At 38.9% G+C, this 16,191-nt stretch overlaps 1 protein-coding gene across 1 annotated transcript in view; it reads left to right on the plus strand.

The window, feature by feature from the left end:
• stau2 (staufen double-stranded RNA binding protein 2) overlaps positions 1-16,191 on the plus strand; it is a 263,804-nt gene that overhangs the window by 143,596 nt on the left and 104,017 nt on the right. The window contains exon 13 of the mRNA XM_048595666.1: positions 7,551-7,843. Within this exon, the coding sequence (XP_048451623.1) occupies positions 7,551-7,843 (293 nt within the window). The remainder of the gene's footprint in view (positions 1-7,550; positions 7,844-16,191) is intronic.

The following is a 16,191-nucleotide window of genomic DNA, read 5'->3' on the forward strand; positions in this document are numbered from 1 at the left end:
CCATTTCTGAAGAAGGGTTCAGACCCGAAATGTCAGCTTTCCTGCTCCTCTGATGCTGCCTGGCCTGCTGTGTTCATCCAGCTCTACACCTTGTTATCTCAGATTCTCCAGCATCGGCAGTTCCTACTATCTCTGAGTGAGTTACAACCCCTTGGGCCACCTTTTCCTTGCATTAGTTTAAGAAATTGTGGCAAGGAACTATTCAACTCAGAATTTCTGACTGATGTGACGGTGGAAATGAGGAAATGTTCCCAAATTTGGACAAGTGATAAAAATGATAACCAAAGGGAGATGTCACACTAGTATTTCATATTGTTCACACCTTTGTCAGAATTGTCTTTACGTTCCTGGCATTCAGCTTTGCTACAGAAGTTGGGGAATGTAAAATGAAATTCCTCTTTGTCTAGTTGATTACAATGGATTTCAAACACATTTTAAAAGTTATTTTTTTCTTGCTGGTGACAGTTATTTTCTGTTTTTGCTCTAATTCTGATCAATACTGTTGTAGAATGGCTGCGAGAATCATTTTTTTTAAATGACCACTTCAGACAGTATTGCCTTTACTTCAATAACCATCAAATGGATACAAATGCTTATCTGCATTATGACTTGCCTGGAGAGCCATGCCTTCACCGATCTTCAGTGTTCCATTCTTTCCATAAGTCTGCTCCCAACATGCATTCGTATGATCAACGTTAATTTTGCAAAAATATATGAATGAGCTAGCTATAGAAAATTTGGAATGGATAATATACTTCACTTTAAGTAAGTATAATACCCATATGAAATCATAATATGTAGAAAGTCTGCTTTATAGTTTTTTACAATTAATGTTCTGGCTAGTTTTCCCTTGCTGTATGCAGCCTGTTTTGTGCACTAAATGGTCCCTTTAAGATTGTGCACATTAAAGGGACTACTTCTTGCACACAGCCTGTTTGATTCTTATGCTCCACATCCACATACTCATATAGCTCACAAGAATGTTACTTGTAACCTTCATTTTCTTATTCTTGGGATTCGGCTATGCCTTACGCTGATTTACTTAACTTCCTGTGTTGTTAAGCTAGATTCAATTTTTTTATGCTAGAATAGAAACTTGTCAGACAACATGTGATATTCTTTGTAAACTTGTTTCTTAATTGCTCTGAACATTTGCAGTCAGTGACAATGCTGCACACACCATGGCAAAAATTTTCCCGATCCAGCATAAGCAGATATAATTTCTGGGAGTTTCCAGTTGGTTGGTCAGTCCGCTGGTTGAGGGATTTAGCTGGGTAAGGATGGCAGTCAAGTGCTCAGCGAGTTTCCGGGTCGTGTCAAGAGGGTAGTCGGGTCTAGCTGGAGGGGTCTGATTAGGAGAGGCGTTCAGGTGGTTAAGAATATAGTCAGGTGCTCAAGGGCATTGATTGGGGTCAAGGAGATACCCAGGTGTTCATCCAGGTTTTGATGCTCTAAAATTGCTGGGTAATTATCAAGGTAGGTCATGAGGATGTGTCCCAAGTCTTTTGCTCTAGCTCAGAGTCAGATACATTTACAGATGATCCTGGACAGGGAGGAATTGACCCATTGGAAGTATAAGTCTCCTGGGCAATTCCCACTTACTTACATGTGTCTCTCAGAATCCTGATGTGGATTTTCCATTGTACCTCTGGTGTCCAACAATCCAGAGACTGGAAGTGTTGTGCCATGGGAACATTATATCCCATTCTTACCAGGCTATTGTCACTTTCTTGATTAGCATGCAGGGGATCTTTCTCCACTTGAAATGACAGATACCTTCACTAAGCTCTGTTATTGTTATATGACAGCTTGGAAGACTGCGAACTGATCCTAACATTGAGTGTTCCATCTCCAGATTCTGTACTAAATAAAAAGCAAAAGAACTGCGGATGCTGTAAATCAGGAACAAAAACAAAGTTGCTGGAAAAGCTCAGCAGGTCTGGCAGCATCTGTGGAGGAGAAAACAGAGTTAACGTTTCCGGTCCGGTGACCCTTCCTCAGAACTGAGTTCTGAGGTGCCAGGTCACTCAAGCGCTTGGTATGTACCAGGTCCAGCACAATGCTTAGTGGCTGCTGGAAATGCAGGCAGACTTGCACTCCATATTGTGGCTCAGCATCAACAGCAAAACTTGAGGAGAATGAGGGTACTTGACCTCATTCCAAATAGCTCCTTCTCTGAAGGAGACAAGGTAGTGTTAGTAGGTACCCAGACGGAGGAAGAACCATGTACAGAATCCCCACAAATTTCCTTTCAAGACACACTTAAACCTCCACCCTGCCTGAATCCCCAACCCTTTAGAGGTTCCAGCCGAGGTGAGTAACCCTGCATCTGGGCAGGATGCTCTCAGAAGGTCTGAGCCTTTTAGCCACAAAGACCCCCAGGCTCATCCAGCCAGATCTTTCAAGTCCACTACTGTGCAGGCTCCCTGCACCCTGCAGACCCTGGGACTTCACTGAGATGTAGTGAGAGGGCAAGAAAACAGTCCTCTGAGGGCACAACAGTAGTATGGGTGAGAAATCGTTGTAAATAAATTTTCACATCTGTAAATATACATGCACTTGCAAACCTCAAATGTCTGATTGACTGTCATTTTAACTATAGGCCCTGGTCACATGGCTACTATGTCAGAGTTGAGCAGTGTTTTCATACATCACAAGAAAGAAAACAGTTATATTAGTAAGGTGTTGTTCATTTCTAAGTAGCATCCCGGATAGCAGCCAATGTTATGTTCCTTACTTGGGGTTTGGGTGTATATGGCATGCTATTCTGGTAATGCTGCTGTGAATGACTTCCACATTAGTGGACTCTGTCCCTGACATTCAAGATTCCTTCACCATACTTAATGTTCCATTTTCTGTTGGTGACTCTGTCAATCCCATCAGCTTCAAAAATCCTCCCATTTAAACCAGGGTGATGGTGACTTGCAATTGTACACTACCCTAGACTCCACTCATATTTAGAGTTGTCCCTTCACTATTATTATTCCATCAGAACCACAGCATAATGCAGCCTATCCCGAGACTTGTGTTCCTCATTTTCGATTCCATTGTGCGGCTTCCCATTTTAAACCCCCTTGATGTTTAACCTACAAACGATGTTCTTGCCCCTGGATTGACAGTTCTGAGGAAGGGTCACACGACCTGAAATGTTAACTCTGATTTCTCTCCACAGATGCTACCAGACCTGCTGAGCTTTTCCAGAAATATCTGTTTTTGTTATTAACTGATTACATCCTGGTGCCTGACTGACATTTCTACAGCTTCTTGACTGACTTACCTGTGGTCCTGTAGACCAGTTGGACTTGACCTGCGGGACTGATTGTAGCCTAATCCCTGGACTGCAAGGATGTGGATCCTGGACCCTGGTCATACTAAGCGCTTGAGGGACTATGGCCAGCCCCCTGGATTAACATCACATGAGCCCCTTGACTGAGTGTTATGGCACCCTCTGACTGATCACAGATCCCCTTCATTCCCTAAGATATTGATGTTCAGACAGAACCATTTGCTTGAACCATGTACAGTTTGTTTGCCGCAGAAACTGCTGGCACATCCTGTAACATTGATGTAACACTGTGGCACACAGCAACATGTCCACCCACTTGACAATTCAGCGCAGGAAACCCTGACAAGCTGCCCAGATCTCTGTGTGTGCTAATAAGTAATGCAAATCAGAGATGCTGTTACCCTGTGAGTTCTCATTGAAGCAGCAATGTACAAAAAGGCAAGGCATAAATCAGTTGTTGTGAACATCAAAGCAGGCACAAAGTGAGTGGGTACTACAAAAGCAAGCTAAGAGCTATAAATTGTATTTTTTACAGATACATAGATGGGTATCTGCCTCTGTGTGCAAAATAGACCTGGCAGGGCCATTGCGTTGTAAGGTGACCAAAAGCTTCAAAGTGCAATGATGAAGTGTATTGTGAGTTTGTAAAGATCAACCATGAAGATGTAGTGAGAGTGGTGTTTGCTGCTGCCAACTTGTGCAGACAAACAATCGAGGTGGTCACTGCCTTTGGAGTATGCAATGAGATACTGGTGAATGGATCTTAAATTGAGGCCCATAGAAGCAACCATTAAGCTGCATCTTTCAGATTATCTCTGGGAATTGGTGCCATCTAGTTTCTCAGCAGTGCATGGGAGATTCACAAACTACATATAAATGGGGTGAGATTAGCTAATAATGAAATGTGAATGTATGGAGAGAAGGTAGCCACTGCTTACTAGCAAGATACACAGCTGGCCATTGAAAACTTCAGAGAAATTTGAATCTTTTTCTCAATATCGAAAATTGGACTTTTTCATCTTGCCATATTTTCTGTCTCTTGCCGTTGCTCATGTCATTCAAATGCTGGGAAAATTCCACCCGTTGTATGTAAGTTTTTTCATGGAAGAAGGCTAAACGGGAATGTAAACTGTGAGGACAGAAAGAGTCCGCAAAGAGTTATAGAAAGATTGAGCGTGGGAAACAAGGTGGTAATTAGAGTATAATGTAGGGAGTGTTAGACTAATTACTAAAAAAAGGAAGAGTAAAAATCCCAAATACCTTAAAAACGCATGAAACTTGTAAATGTTGATGTTTAGAGGCGTTTTGGTGCGCTTACAAAAAGAATTTCAGAGGCTGACATTTTGTGATACTGTGCTGGGGTCAGGTTTGTAAAAAAAGCGGCTGCCAAGATCCAACTGTTCCTTAGATCTCCTCTGCTTCCACCTCTAGCCATTGTTAATTAGGTGGGAAAGACGGAAGGTCTGGAATCTGGTATGCTTTTATTTCAAAATAATGCTGGCAGAAATGGCTGGTGACATTGTGGAAATGGGGACTTCTGAAATTTTTGTGGAAGTAATCAAATTTTGACATGCCCACGAAAACTAATTTCAATGGTTTTTATCACTTGAAAAGCAAGAGTAGCCACACATGCAATAAAGATCAATCAAGCTTGCCACATTTTCTGAAATACGTCTCTAGATCTACAAGGTCACAGCATGAAAGTGATAGCATTGTCTACCTCAAGTGTAAAAAGGACATCTGTTGAAGGTGAGAAACAATCCAGTGATCTTAGTTACCTTATCACATTATAGTTAAAAAAAAGTTGCATCAATATTGTTGACATTTTAGTCAATGATTGTCTCCTCCCTGCATTTTTTCAGTTATGATCAAATCACTGTTTCTGTACAGACCATTCTTTTCTGCTGTGAAAAGAACTTTAGGGAAATTGTGAAATATTCATAACATTTAGTTGCTTTTATGAGCGAGCAACAAATTGGGCTGTTGTAGCAATTCACATGGTAGCTTATGTAGTAATTATGTAGTAATTATAAATGAATTTGTTAAGCCTTAGTAGAGAAAGAAAAATGAACATTGTTTCTTCTTCCTAATGTTAAACGTGTGGGATAAGCCTATAGTATAAATTTTTTTGGTATCTTGTGGCTTCAGAAAGTGCGTAACATGGCTTTGTACCAATACCTATTAACATAGCACTGTTTTGAAAAGGTATGGAGATCCATTGTGGGCAAAATTTAACAATTTCTGAAGCTTTGTTTCCATGTAATGCACAGAAAGATGCAACTTTATAACAACAGTGTGCTTTATTAAATGTAACAGAAGAATGACTCTCTGATTAAGTTCTGTCATTGATTATGTAACATTGTGATTGAAATTTCCACCTGGCCCTGCATACATTCTTTTCCTAGAATGTTGAATGGGGTGGGCTATGTGTGATGAACTGACATAGAGTAAATAATCCCCCTGTGACTGACTCATCTTGCCTGCAGCGTAGGCTTACTGATCTCTTTAGAGGCTGGTACAGGCCAGTTATTACCTCATAGACAGCAGACACCTGTAACAGAATAATAAAGTACCTGGATTTAGTTTTTAACTAATATTTGCAGGAACATTCAGTAAGGTAGACCATAAACATATTTTTTTAATAGAGTGCTAGCTTTAATTTAGTTATTTTTCAGTCATTAGTGACCCTAGCATCAACAACTGTTAAAGAATACCATGTGGATTTTTTCACTTCACTGCTCAGGCAGTAAACTGGTGGAAGGGGTCACCTGTTTAAGTTTCATCCAACTAAAATAAATGGGATGAAAATTGGCGAAGTTCTACCCTAGCCAAAGATGTGCTGTTTTACGATCCAGTGGTGTCCTGCGTCTTCTCATATATAATAATCAGAATGTGTTGTTATAATCAACATCTATATAATTAGATTAATGGAACATGAAATAGTGTATTTATTTGTTACTTAAATCAAAGAAATTTCTGTGTTTCAGGAAGTCAAATTAACAGACAGACACGACACAAAGCTAGGTGTGATTGTGAGTTGTGAGGAGGATGCAAGAAGTCTTCAGGGTGATCTAGCCAAGAAGAGTTTGTGGGCAAGCATGTCAGATGCAGTATATTGTGGATAAAATATGATGTTATTCACTTCCAGTGTGAAAAACTGAAAGGCAGAGCATTATTTAAATTGTAGTATATTGGGCAATGTGGATCTACAGAGGGATCTGGGTGTCCTTGTACAACAGTGAATGAAAGTAAACAGGCAGATGCAGTGAGCAATTAAGAAGGCAAATGGTATGTTGGTTTTTACTGCAAGATGATTTAAGTTCAGAAGTAGGGATGTCTCAGCGCAGTTTTACAGGGCCTTGGTCAGACTGCACTTGAAGCATTGTGCACAGTTTTGGCCTTTCTAGCTAATTAAGGATACACTTGCCACAGAGGGAGTGCAGCAAAGGTTTTCTAGTCTGATACCGGGGATGGCAGGACTGTCATATGAGGAGAGATTAGTTCGACTGGGCTTGTATTCACTAGAGTTTTAAAGAATGAGAGGCTTTCTGATTGAAACATACAAAATGTTAACAAGCCAGCAGACTAGATTTAAGGAGGATGTTTCTTCTGGTTGTGGAGTCTAGAACCAGTAGTCTCAGTCTCAGGATATAAAGTAGGTCATTTAGGACTGAGATGAGGAAACGTTCCTTCACTCAGAGGGTGGTCAACCTGTGGAATTCGCTATCTCAAAAGGCTGCGGAGACCGAGTCACTGAGTGTATTAAAGAAAGAAATTGATAAATATTTTGAAGTTAAAGGCATCAGGGTAAAGGAGAGAAAGCAGGAATATGGCAATAAATTAGAGGATCAGCGATGATCATATTGAATGGTGGGGCAGCCTCAAAGGGCAGAATGGCCTACTTGTGCTCCTATTTTCTCTTAAGCGCAGTACCCCAGAACCAAAGAAGTTAACCAAAGAATTGCAACACACAACACAAATTTAATGAAATCAGAGAAAAGACATATTGGAGAAATAACAAGTTAAAACTACAATTTTAGTACTACAGTAAAGAACAAACCTTCCAGGTTTTTGTTTAAATTATGATAAATTTAGATTATAGAACTTACTAAGTTACCTGGATATTTTTTAAATTAGCCTCTGTGTTCTGGTTTGTTTTTTGTACTCCCTTGCTGTTGATAAATCTGTAAAGCCAATTATTCGAAATTCAACAAGTTCATTGGAAAATTGTAATAATATGACTATTATCTTGTTCGATCTTCAGCCCAAAAGGGAATTCTGCATCTTTCCCCTGATATTTATCAAGAAATGGAAGCAAGTCGCAACAAGGCAGCTCCTGCAATGAACTGTTTGACGTCTAAAGAAATAAACCATGGATGTAGTTCCTTCTTCAGCACTACCAGCAATACAGCGACCATTGCAAGGGAACTTCTGTTGAATGGAACATCCCCAACTGCAGAAGCTATAAGCTTGAAAGGAAAAGTATCTGCATCCCCCTGTTCAGCAGTACAGCCCTCTCAACAACTAGAGTACTTAGCCAGAATCCAAGGTTTTCAGGTGGGGAAAGTAAAACTCTCTAATACTTGATTATTTCTAATTTTTAAGAAAATTACAGCATTTAGAACTATGTACTGAATTTTCCACATCTGCAGTTATTTTACAAGATTCATAGTGCACCTATATATCCACACAAGAGATAACGATTGCATTAACAGGTTGCATCCAGATTCAACAAACATAATCACTGTATGTTTCATTTTTCTTGTACATGTTTTCTTTTGTCATATCAGCTAATATAAGAGACTACAAATTTCATTAAGTTGAAATTGAGAAACACTTTTTATAATTATGAAATTTATGTTGATTTTCAATGTGAATTTGCATCAATGTTTCTGATTTATAGTCAGGTTTGTAAAACATTTCGAAAAATCAAATTCAAAATATTGCAAGATAAAGTCAGCTCACTGATCCTTCCAAAGCAGAAATTCGTTTGTGCAATTTGAACAATTGAGCTAGTCTCAACATGCAAGCAAAAGAAAAGCTTTAATTTATTTACAGATGCTATTTCACTCCTTCCTCTTCTTTTATTTCAACACATTTGAAGACACTGATTCCTGCTGCATAAAGTGCCATGGTGCCAGCAGCCCTTGAGTCATGGTTATTATCTGTAAGCAAAGCTATTTGTGCCAGCAGATAGCAGGTAGAGTAAATTTTTTTCTACTTCCTATTCCAAGGCTTGTGAGGAGAACTGTTGATTCCCTTGAGATAAATATGGACCACAAATAAATCTAAAACATTTTGTTTGTATGACTTAGTATTGCACAGCACAGACTCTTTAACCATTAAGCCATTAAAACATATTTCCCATTATCTTCGTACTTTCTTTCAGAAAATTTATTCATGAAGAAAATTAATTTAAGTTTTGTTATATATTTTTCTTCACTTAGCTGAAATATTAGAGTTCTCAGATACAATGGCTACAAAGTTTTAAACAGAAAGGTAAAATGATCAGAGCCCAGTCAAGTTAAATGAAGGACATAAGAGGGATAACAATGAATTTCCAGAGCTTTATTCACTGGATTAGTCACAACACCATAAAATTATTGTAAGTTAAGGATGTTGATTTTAGATTCTTAATTATATCAGTATGCACCATGTAAAGGATTAGATTTTCTGCCTCCAGGGCTGGGGGAAGAATTGAAGGCAGATTAGACTGAATATTAGAGTCATAGATGTCCTTCTGATAATGTGGTGATCAGAAACTGCACACAGTATTCTATCAGTGGCCTAACCAATGTTTTATAACAAGACTTCTTTGCTCCTATATACTGCACCCTGGTTAATGAAGGCAAGCATCCTGTATGTCACCAGCCTGTCTGTCTGTGCTAACACCTTCAGGGATCTATGGATTTGTACACCAAGGTCCCTTGGTTCCTCAGTACACCCTAGGGCTCAACCATTCATTGTGTATATCCTTCCGTGGCTTCGTAACCCCACTAGGTCAACTTTGCAGAGGCCAACAAAGCTACCTGCTCACATGCACTGGGTAACCAATCAGACTCATTGAGAGCCTAACTGAAAGAAATTAGAGGAAAGTTCTATTCAACCTCCCAGTTCCTGAACTAGCATCATTTTAGGTAACTGGAGCTGGCACGTTAGGGAACCAGCACTCTATGCAGGCCTGCCATTTTTTTTTACTAGTTCACGGAATGTGGGCATCGCTGGCAGGGTCAGCATTTATTGCCCTGTGCATACTTGACCTGGAGATGCTGATGGTGAGCTGACTTCTCGTACTACTGCAGTCTGTGAAGTGTAAGAACACCCTTAGTGCTGCTAGGAAGAGAATTCCAGAATTTCGGCCAAGCACCTTCGAAGGAACAGCGATGTAGTTGCACTACAGGATGGTGTTTGGCTCAAATGGGAGCTTAGAGGTGGTGTTCCCATGCATCTGCTGCACTTGTCCTTCAAGGTGATAGCCATCTTGCATTTGGATAAGCCACCAATAGCCTGCAAAAGGATTGCCTTCATGTTGTAGGCTGCCAGTTAAATCTATTTTTAATTCAAGATTTTAAAATGTTGAAAAGATGATGCTTCTATCTTTAAGCAGCATGTCTTACTTACCTTCTTACATACCACTAATTGGGCCTGAAGCTTCATAAGTCCATCCACATCCATAATTGGTTGGAGGAATCTGTCTCCATTTCAGTTAGGTGAGTGCCCTGAAGATGAAATTGTTTCCCCTCTGGGTGGGCTTGGGACTCTGAGGAAAAATCCAGAGTAAAGATTGTGCCACTGTCAATATGCTAAGTTCTAAATTTAAATGCTCATTAAAAACATTTAGTTACATTTTTAAAATGTAGATTTGTAAAATAATATTTTATGTCAAATCATTTTTGTTGGCTAATGCTTCAGTGAAAAGGATAAAAAGTCTTGTAAGAATAAATGTAAAAATAGTCTACTCTTGCCTAATATGAATTATCTTTTGATTAAACTATTATTTAGTGCTAAATGGCTCCTGTTTTTAACAGTTTCTGAATTTAAATTACTGGATAATCTAACTATTTTTCAAGCAAATGCAAATTGTAATTAACAGGACTAGAATATATACACTGTTTTACTGAACCGTCATTTTACCATTGTCAGTTGGTTGTACTAAATTAATTGTATTATGTTAAACTCCAGATGTATACGCAACCTTTTAGTCATTATAGCAAATAATGCCTCCAATAATTGATAAGGTGCCACATCAAAGATTATTGTAGAAAATAAGCAGCTGAATTGATGATAATCAATTGACAGAACCCATCCATTGACTTCATTTATACTTCCTGTTGCATCGGGAAAGCAACCAACATAAACAAAGACCCAATTATACTTTCTTCCATCAGACAGAAGATATAAAAGTTTGAAGACACGTATGAGCAGATTCAAGAATAGCTTCTTCCGCGCTGTTATCAGACTTCTGAATGGGCCTCTTAAATGTTAATGTTGATCTCTGTCTGCATCTTCTCGGCAGCTGTAACATTGTATCCTGCACTCTGTTCTCTTACCCTGACACAATTGTATAGTGCAATACGCCTGTAAAACACGTAAGACAGCACTGTTCACTGTACCTCGGTACACGTGACTGTAATAAATCATACCAAATCAAAGAAACAGAGATAAGGCAAAAATAGGTCTATTTCTTATTGGCAAGATGTAACAAGTGGTGGACCACAGGGATCAGTGCTGGGTCTCAATTTCTTGTAATTATACGTTACTTGGATGAAAGTTCACATTGATATGGTTACTAAATTTGCTGATAACACAAAGATGGACCAGAAAGGAAATTATGAAGAGGATATTTGGATACTACAAAAAAAATTATAGAAGTGTTAAGTGACTGGGGAAATTTTGACAAATGGAGTATAATGTGAGAAAATGTAAAATTGTCCATTGTAGCAGGAAGAAAAGTAAAGAAACATATTAGCTAAATTGTGAGAGATTGCAGAGCTCTGAGGTACAGAGGAATCTGGGTGATCCAGTGTACGAATTGCAAAAGGTTAATATGGAAGTACAGCAAGTAATTCTGAATGCTGTCATTTATTATGTGAGGAATTGATTGCAAAAGTTGGAAGGCTATGCATCAGTTATACAGGGATATCATTCATGGGATGTGGGCTTAGGCTGGCTCACCAGCATTTATTACTCCTTGCTGATAGCGCTTGAGAAGATGTTAATGAGCTGCCTTCCTGAACCACTACAATCAATGTGGTGTAGATACTCCCACATTGCTGTAATGCAGGAGTTGCAGGACTTCGACTTCACAAAGTAGTACGAACTGCGATATATTTCCATGTCAGGATAATGAATAACATGGACAAAAATGTATGAATGCTTTTATTGTGACATGTATTTGTCACATGTCAGTGGGAAAAACAGTAAAATACGGTGAAAAGCTTTTCCATTGTCGCCATGATCAGGTACTATTTTGAATAGTTCATGAATAAGAAAATTAAAGAAAGATACGACTTAAAGAGAGTTAATCACTCCTGAGCCAGCTCATCATCAACAACACCTGCACCACCATCCTTCCTCCAGCCCCTCACCGGCGTCTCCACCGGACTCAACCAGTGTTGAAGTTGCCGCTCTTCAGGTGCCATTTTTCACCACTGGGCCGATTCTCTTCCACCATCGCCTCACTGCTGCCTGCGCTGGATCCATCAACATCAGAGTCGCATCTCTCGCCACTGGGCCCACCTCACAAAAACTTGCAGGTGATGGTGTTCCTATGCATTAGATGCCCCATCCTTCTAGCTGGCAGTGATCATCTGTTTGGAAGGCACTATCAGAGGAGCGTACACACTGCTGTTACAGATTATCTGTGGTAGATGGAGTGAATGATTGTGGATATAGTACCAATCAAATTGGCTACTTATCCTGGAGGGTTTGAATGTTCTTGCATGTTCTTCTTCAGGATTGTTAGAACTGCACTCATCCAGACAATTTTCCAATGTAGTCTCAACTTGTGCCTTGTAGATGATGGACAGGCATTGTGGAGTCAGGAGATGAGCTACTTGTTGCAGTATGCTTAGCCTCTAACCTGATTTTATAGGCATAGTATTTATATGTTCAATCCATTTCAGGTTCTGGTCAATGGTAACTCTCAGGAAGTTGATGGGGAATTTGGTGATGTTAATGCCAATGAATGTGAAGGGGTGATGGTTAGATCCTAGACTGGTAGGGTTCCTTGAGATCACACGCGGTCAAGGAGCAGCAGTAGGCCATTTAGCCCATCAAGTCTGCTTTGCCATTGACGGAGATCTGATAATCGTCAACTCCATTTTCCTGCCTTTCCCTCATAACCTTTCATTTCCTTACTGGTTAAAAATCTGTCTGTCTCAGTCTTGAATAACTTGTGAGCCCTTTGCAGTAAAGACTTCCACATATTCACCACCCTCTAAGTTCACAGTGACCGCTTTGTACCAGAGTCCCTAGCATTGAGGGCAAGTGAGAAGAGAAGGCAAATGTCAAGTTTTTCAGTCTATCCTCACAAGTGAAGTTCCTCCGGATCCATTCTTGTAGACTGCTTTTGCACTCTCTCCAATAGGTTCATATCCTTCCTATAATGTAGAGCATTACATAATAATCCAGCTGAGCTGTTAAAATAACTAAAATTCTAGTTATTTTGTTTTGCTGGCAGCGTGCATGCAAAACATGTTTGATTCAGCAACAGGGGAATCTTTTCATAGGTGAAACCCACCATCAGCCGACAATACTGCCAATATTGGGAGAGGCAATGGCCTAATGGTATTTTCGCTGGACTGTCAATCCAGAGACCCAGGTCTGGGGACCTGAGTTCAAATCCCGCCATGGCAGATGGTGGAATTTGAATTCAATAAATTTTTGGAATGAAGAGTCTAGTAACAACTGTGATTCCATTGCCAATTGTTGGAAAAAACCCATCTGGGCCACTAATGTCCTTTAGGGAAGGAAACTGCCATGCTTATCTGGTCTGGCCTACATGTGACTCCAAACCCACAGCAATGTGGTTGACTCTAACTGTCCTCTGGGCAATTAGGGAAGGGCAATAAATGCTGGCCTAGCCAGCGACGCCATCATCCTCTATTTATTGAACAAAATAAAGCAAAGAATAAAGGAATATTTCAACAATGGGTAGCTTCTCAGAGAACCTGCTGTTCAAACAGGGAGCCTCCTTACCTTGACCACAACATTTCTGCCCAACCGCATTTCCATTAATGTTAGAATTATGAGCAGGAAGGGTTTTTATTTTAAACTAAATTTCACTTCCAAATATTTCACATATTAAATTGGGTTCATTTATTCATTGTTGAATCACAGAACTGTTTTGTGTGGAAGGGAACCATTCAGCCCATCATGCCTGCACTGGCTCATTAAATGACCATTCATGTGTGCATCATTGTTATTTCATGATTAGCTTAGTCAGAGCCCTTCGGCCCAACAAGTCCAGACCGACCCTCAGAACATCCTACCCAGAAGCATCTGCCTATAACCTACCTAATCTACACATCCCTGAAAACTACGGGCAATTTAGCATGGCCAATCCACCTAGCCTGCACATCTTTAGAGTTTGGGAGGAAACCAGAGCACCTGTAGGAAACCCACACAGACACGGGGAGAATGTGCAAACTCCATACACACAGTCGCCCGAGGGTGGAATCGAACCCGGGTCCCTGGCGCTGTGAGGCTGCAGTGTTAACCACTGAGCCACCTTTTAAAACAGATAAGGTGAATTTTTTACTCTGAGGATCGTGAAACTTTAGAAATTTCTTCCTGAAAAGATGGTGGAAACAGAGCCTTTGAATATTTTTAAGGCAGAGGTAGGTATATTCTTGGTAAGCAAAGATGTGAAAGATTGTTAAAGTAAACAGCATTGTGGATTTGAAGTTACAATCAGATCAGCCATAATCTTACTAAATGGCAGGAAAGGCTTGATGGGTGAAATTAACTGCTCATTTTGTTTTTGTTTGTATTTTGTTTTGTGCTGTCTGATATACAAATAAGTTTGTACAGAAATTTGGTGAAAAAGCACGTTTTGGAATTGGGCCGTATTTTGCACTGGAATCACTGATTGCTCCCAAGGCATCACTTCTACCGAAAGATGTTTCATTTTGAAATCTGAATTTGGGGTATAATTTATAACTAAATTTAACCAACGCTCAATTTTTAGTCACAGTTATCACACTTTTCCTACATTAAGATGACTCTTGGTGTTAATCACCCACAGGTATCAAGCTGATTCGTTAAATAAAGAAGATTCAGTTGTAGTATTTGAAAATGTAGTGCTTTGATGAGCAGAATGTTGTATTTTCAAGGCTGATTTGACATACATCCCTGAGATATTCAAAAAATGTAGTTGTTAACTTGTTATAATTTTTAGTATGCATTATTTTCTATTTATTGCCAGTTGTATAGTTTTTGAACATGACCAATTTATTCTTAGACCACCAAAGCTGAAAACTGTGTGGTTCGCTGGGGAATTTATTAATTTGTTTAATATTTTTTGTGAAATTGTAGTTGTGTAAATGCAGTTTTTCTACAGGAATTTAAGAAAGCAAATATTTCCCAGTGCCTTTTCCATTTCTAAAAAAAATTAAACAGATGTGAGTAGCTTACATCTATTCTTTAACATTAATATATACTTTTTAAAAAAGTCAATGGAACAAATTTAGTGGTTGAAGTTGGGAACATTAGGGTGATTCTATGAATAATTGTGCTTTTAATTGTTTTTATTTGTAAACTTTAAAAATATTTGGAAAGAATGTACAGCATAATTACTTCACAAATGGCATTGAAATAGCTAAAGATGGCTTTGAAGGTAAATGGAATTTTATGCACATTGTGTCAAATCAATACAAAGCAATGAACAAAAAAAATTAAATCAGGTGCTAAACCATATAGCACCTGGTACCACGGAAGTGAAAGGTAAGCATACTCAACCTATATAATGTTCTACCAAAATTTAAGTACTCAGTCAAGTTCTAATCACTGAAACACAAAATTCCCAGAACAGACAGGACTGATCCTTGAAGTTCCAAACTGAGTTATTAGAAATTTGCAGACAAATGTCTCAATCTTAAAAGGCAACAGATGGTGACTTAATAAAGGTGTATAATATAATAAAAAGTAAAACTAATTGAAACAAATTCAAAGTAGCAGGACATAGGACATCAATTTAGACTATTAAGAGGTAAATTTAGAACTGATATCAGGAAATTCTTTTGCACATAGAATCACCTTCTTGGTAGAGTAGTTGAAGCAAAGCAACCTTAAATCATTTAACAAACATTTGGCTCCTATGATAGGAGGGCTGAAGGATCTTTCTGAGTGAATCAATTGGAAAGGATTGAATGAGCTTCCTCATCTATGTTTATCTTGTAAATTTATGACCTCCTCCTCTCCCTTCCCCATCCTAAGCAACTGATTGGGCTTGAGTAAGTATGTTTCCTGTTATCTAATAGGGATCAACACTGGCCCACACCATGGACAGCTCTTTGGCCTAGAGTATCCTAAATCACCACCCCAAATATAGGAGGAGAGTGTGGAGGTAACGAAGCTGTGAAAGATGATTAAAAATAGAGGTAAACATTTTATAAAACATTATTATGAAATTAATAGGTTTTTTCTGTCATGTTATTTGATCAGATTATAATATTAAAACATTAATAATAAGCAGATACACTGTATACTTTTATTTGTTACAGTACTGACCTCGTAGATAAAGGAAATTGGCCAATTTTGTTGAAATCTTTTGGAGCATAAAGAAATTTTGCATGATACTAATACAAGTGAAGCTGTTTTAAACAAAAAAATCAAACAGGACATTTTTTAATGATTTATTTCCAGGTTAAAATGGAAAGGGTAAGGAGACAAAAGTACAATTA

This window comes from Rhincodon typus, chromosome 4 (genome assembly GCF_021869965.1).
Source record: "Rhincodon typus isolate 14 chromosome 4, sRhiTyp1.1, whole genome shotgun sequence".
In the NCBI taxonomy this organism is placed as follows: Eukaryota; Metazoa; Chordata; class Chondrichthyes; order Orectolobiformes; family Rhincodontidae; genus Rhincodon; species Rhincodon typus.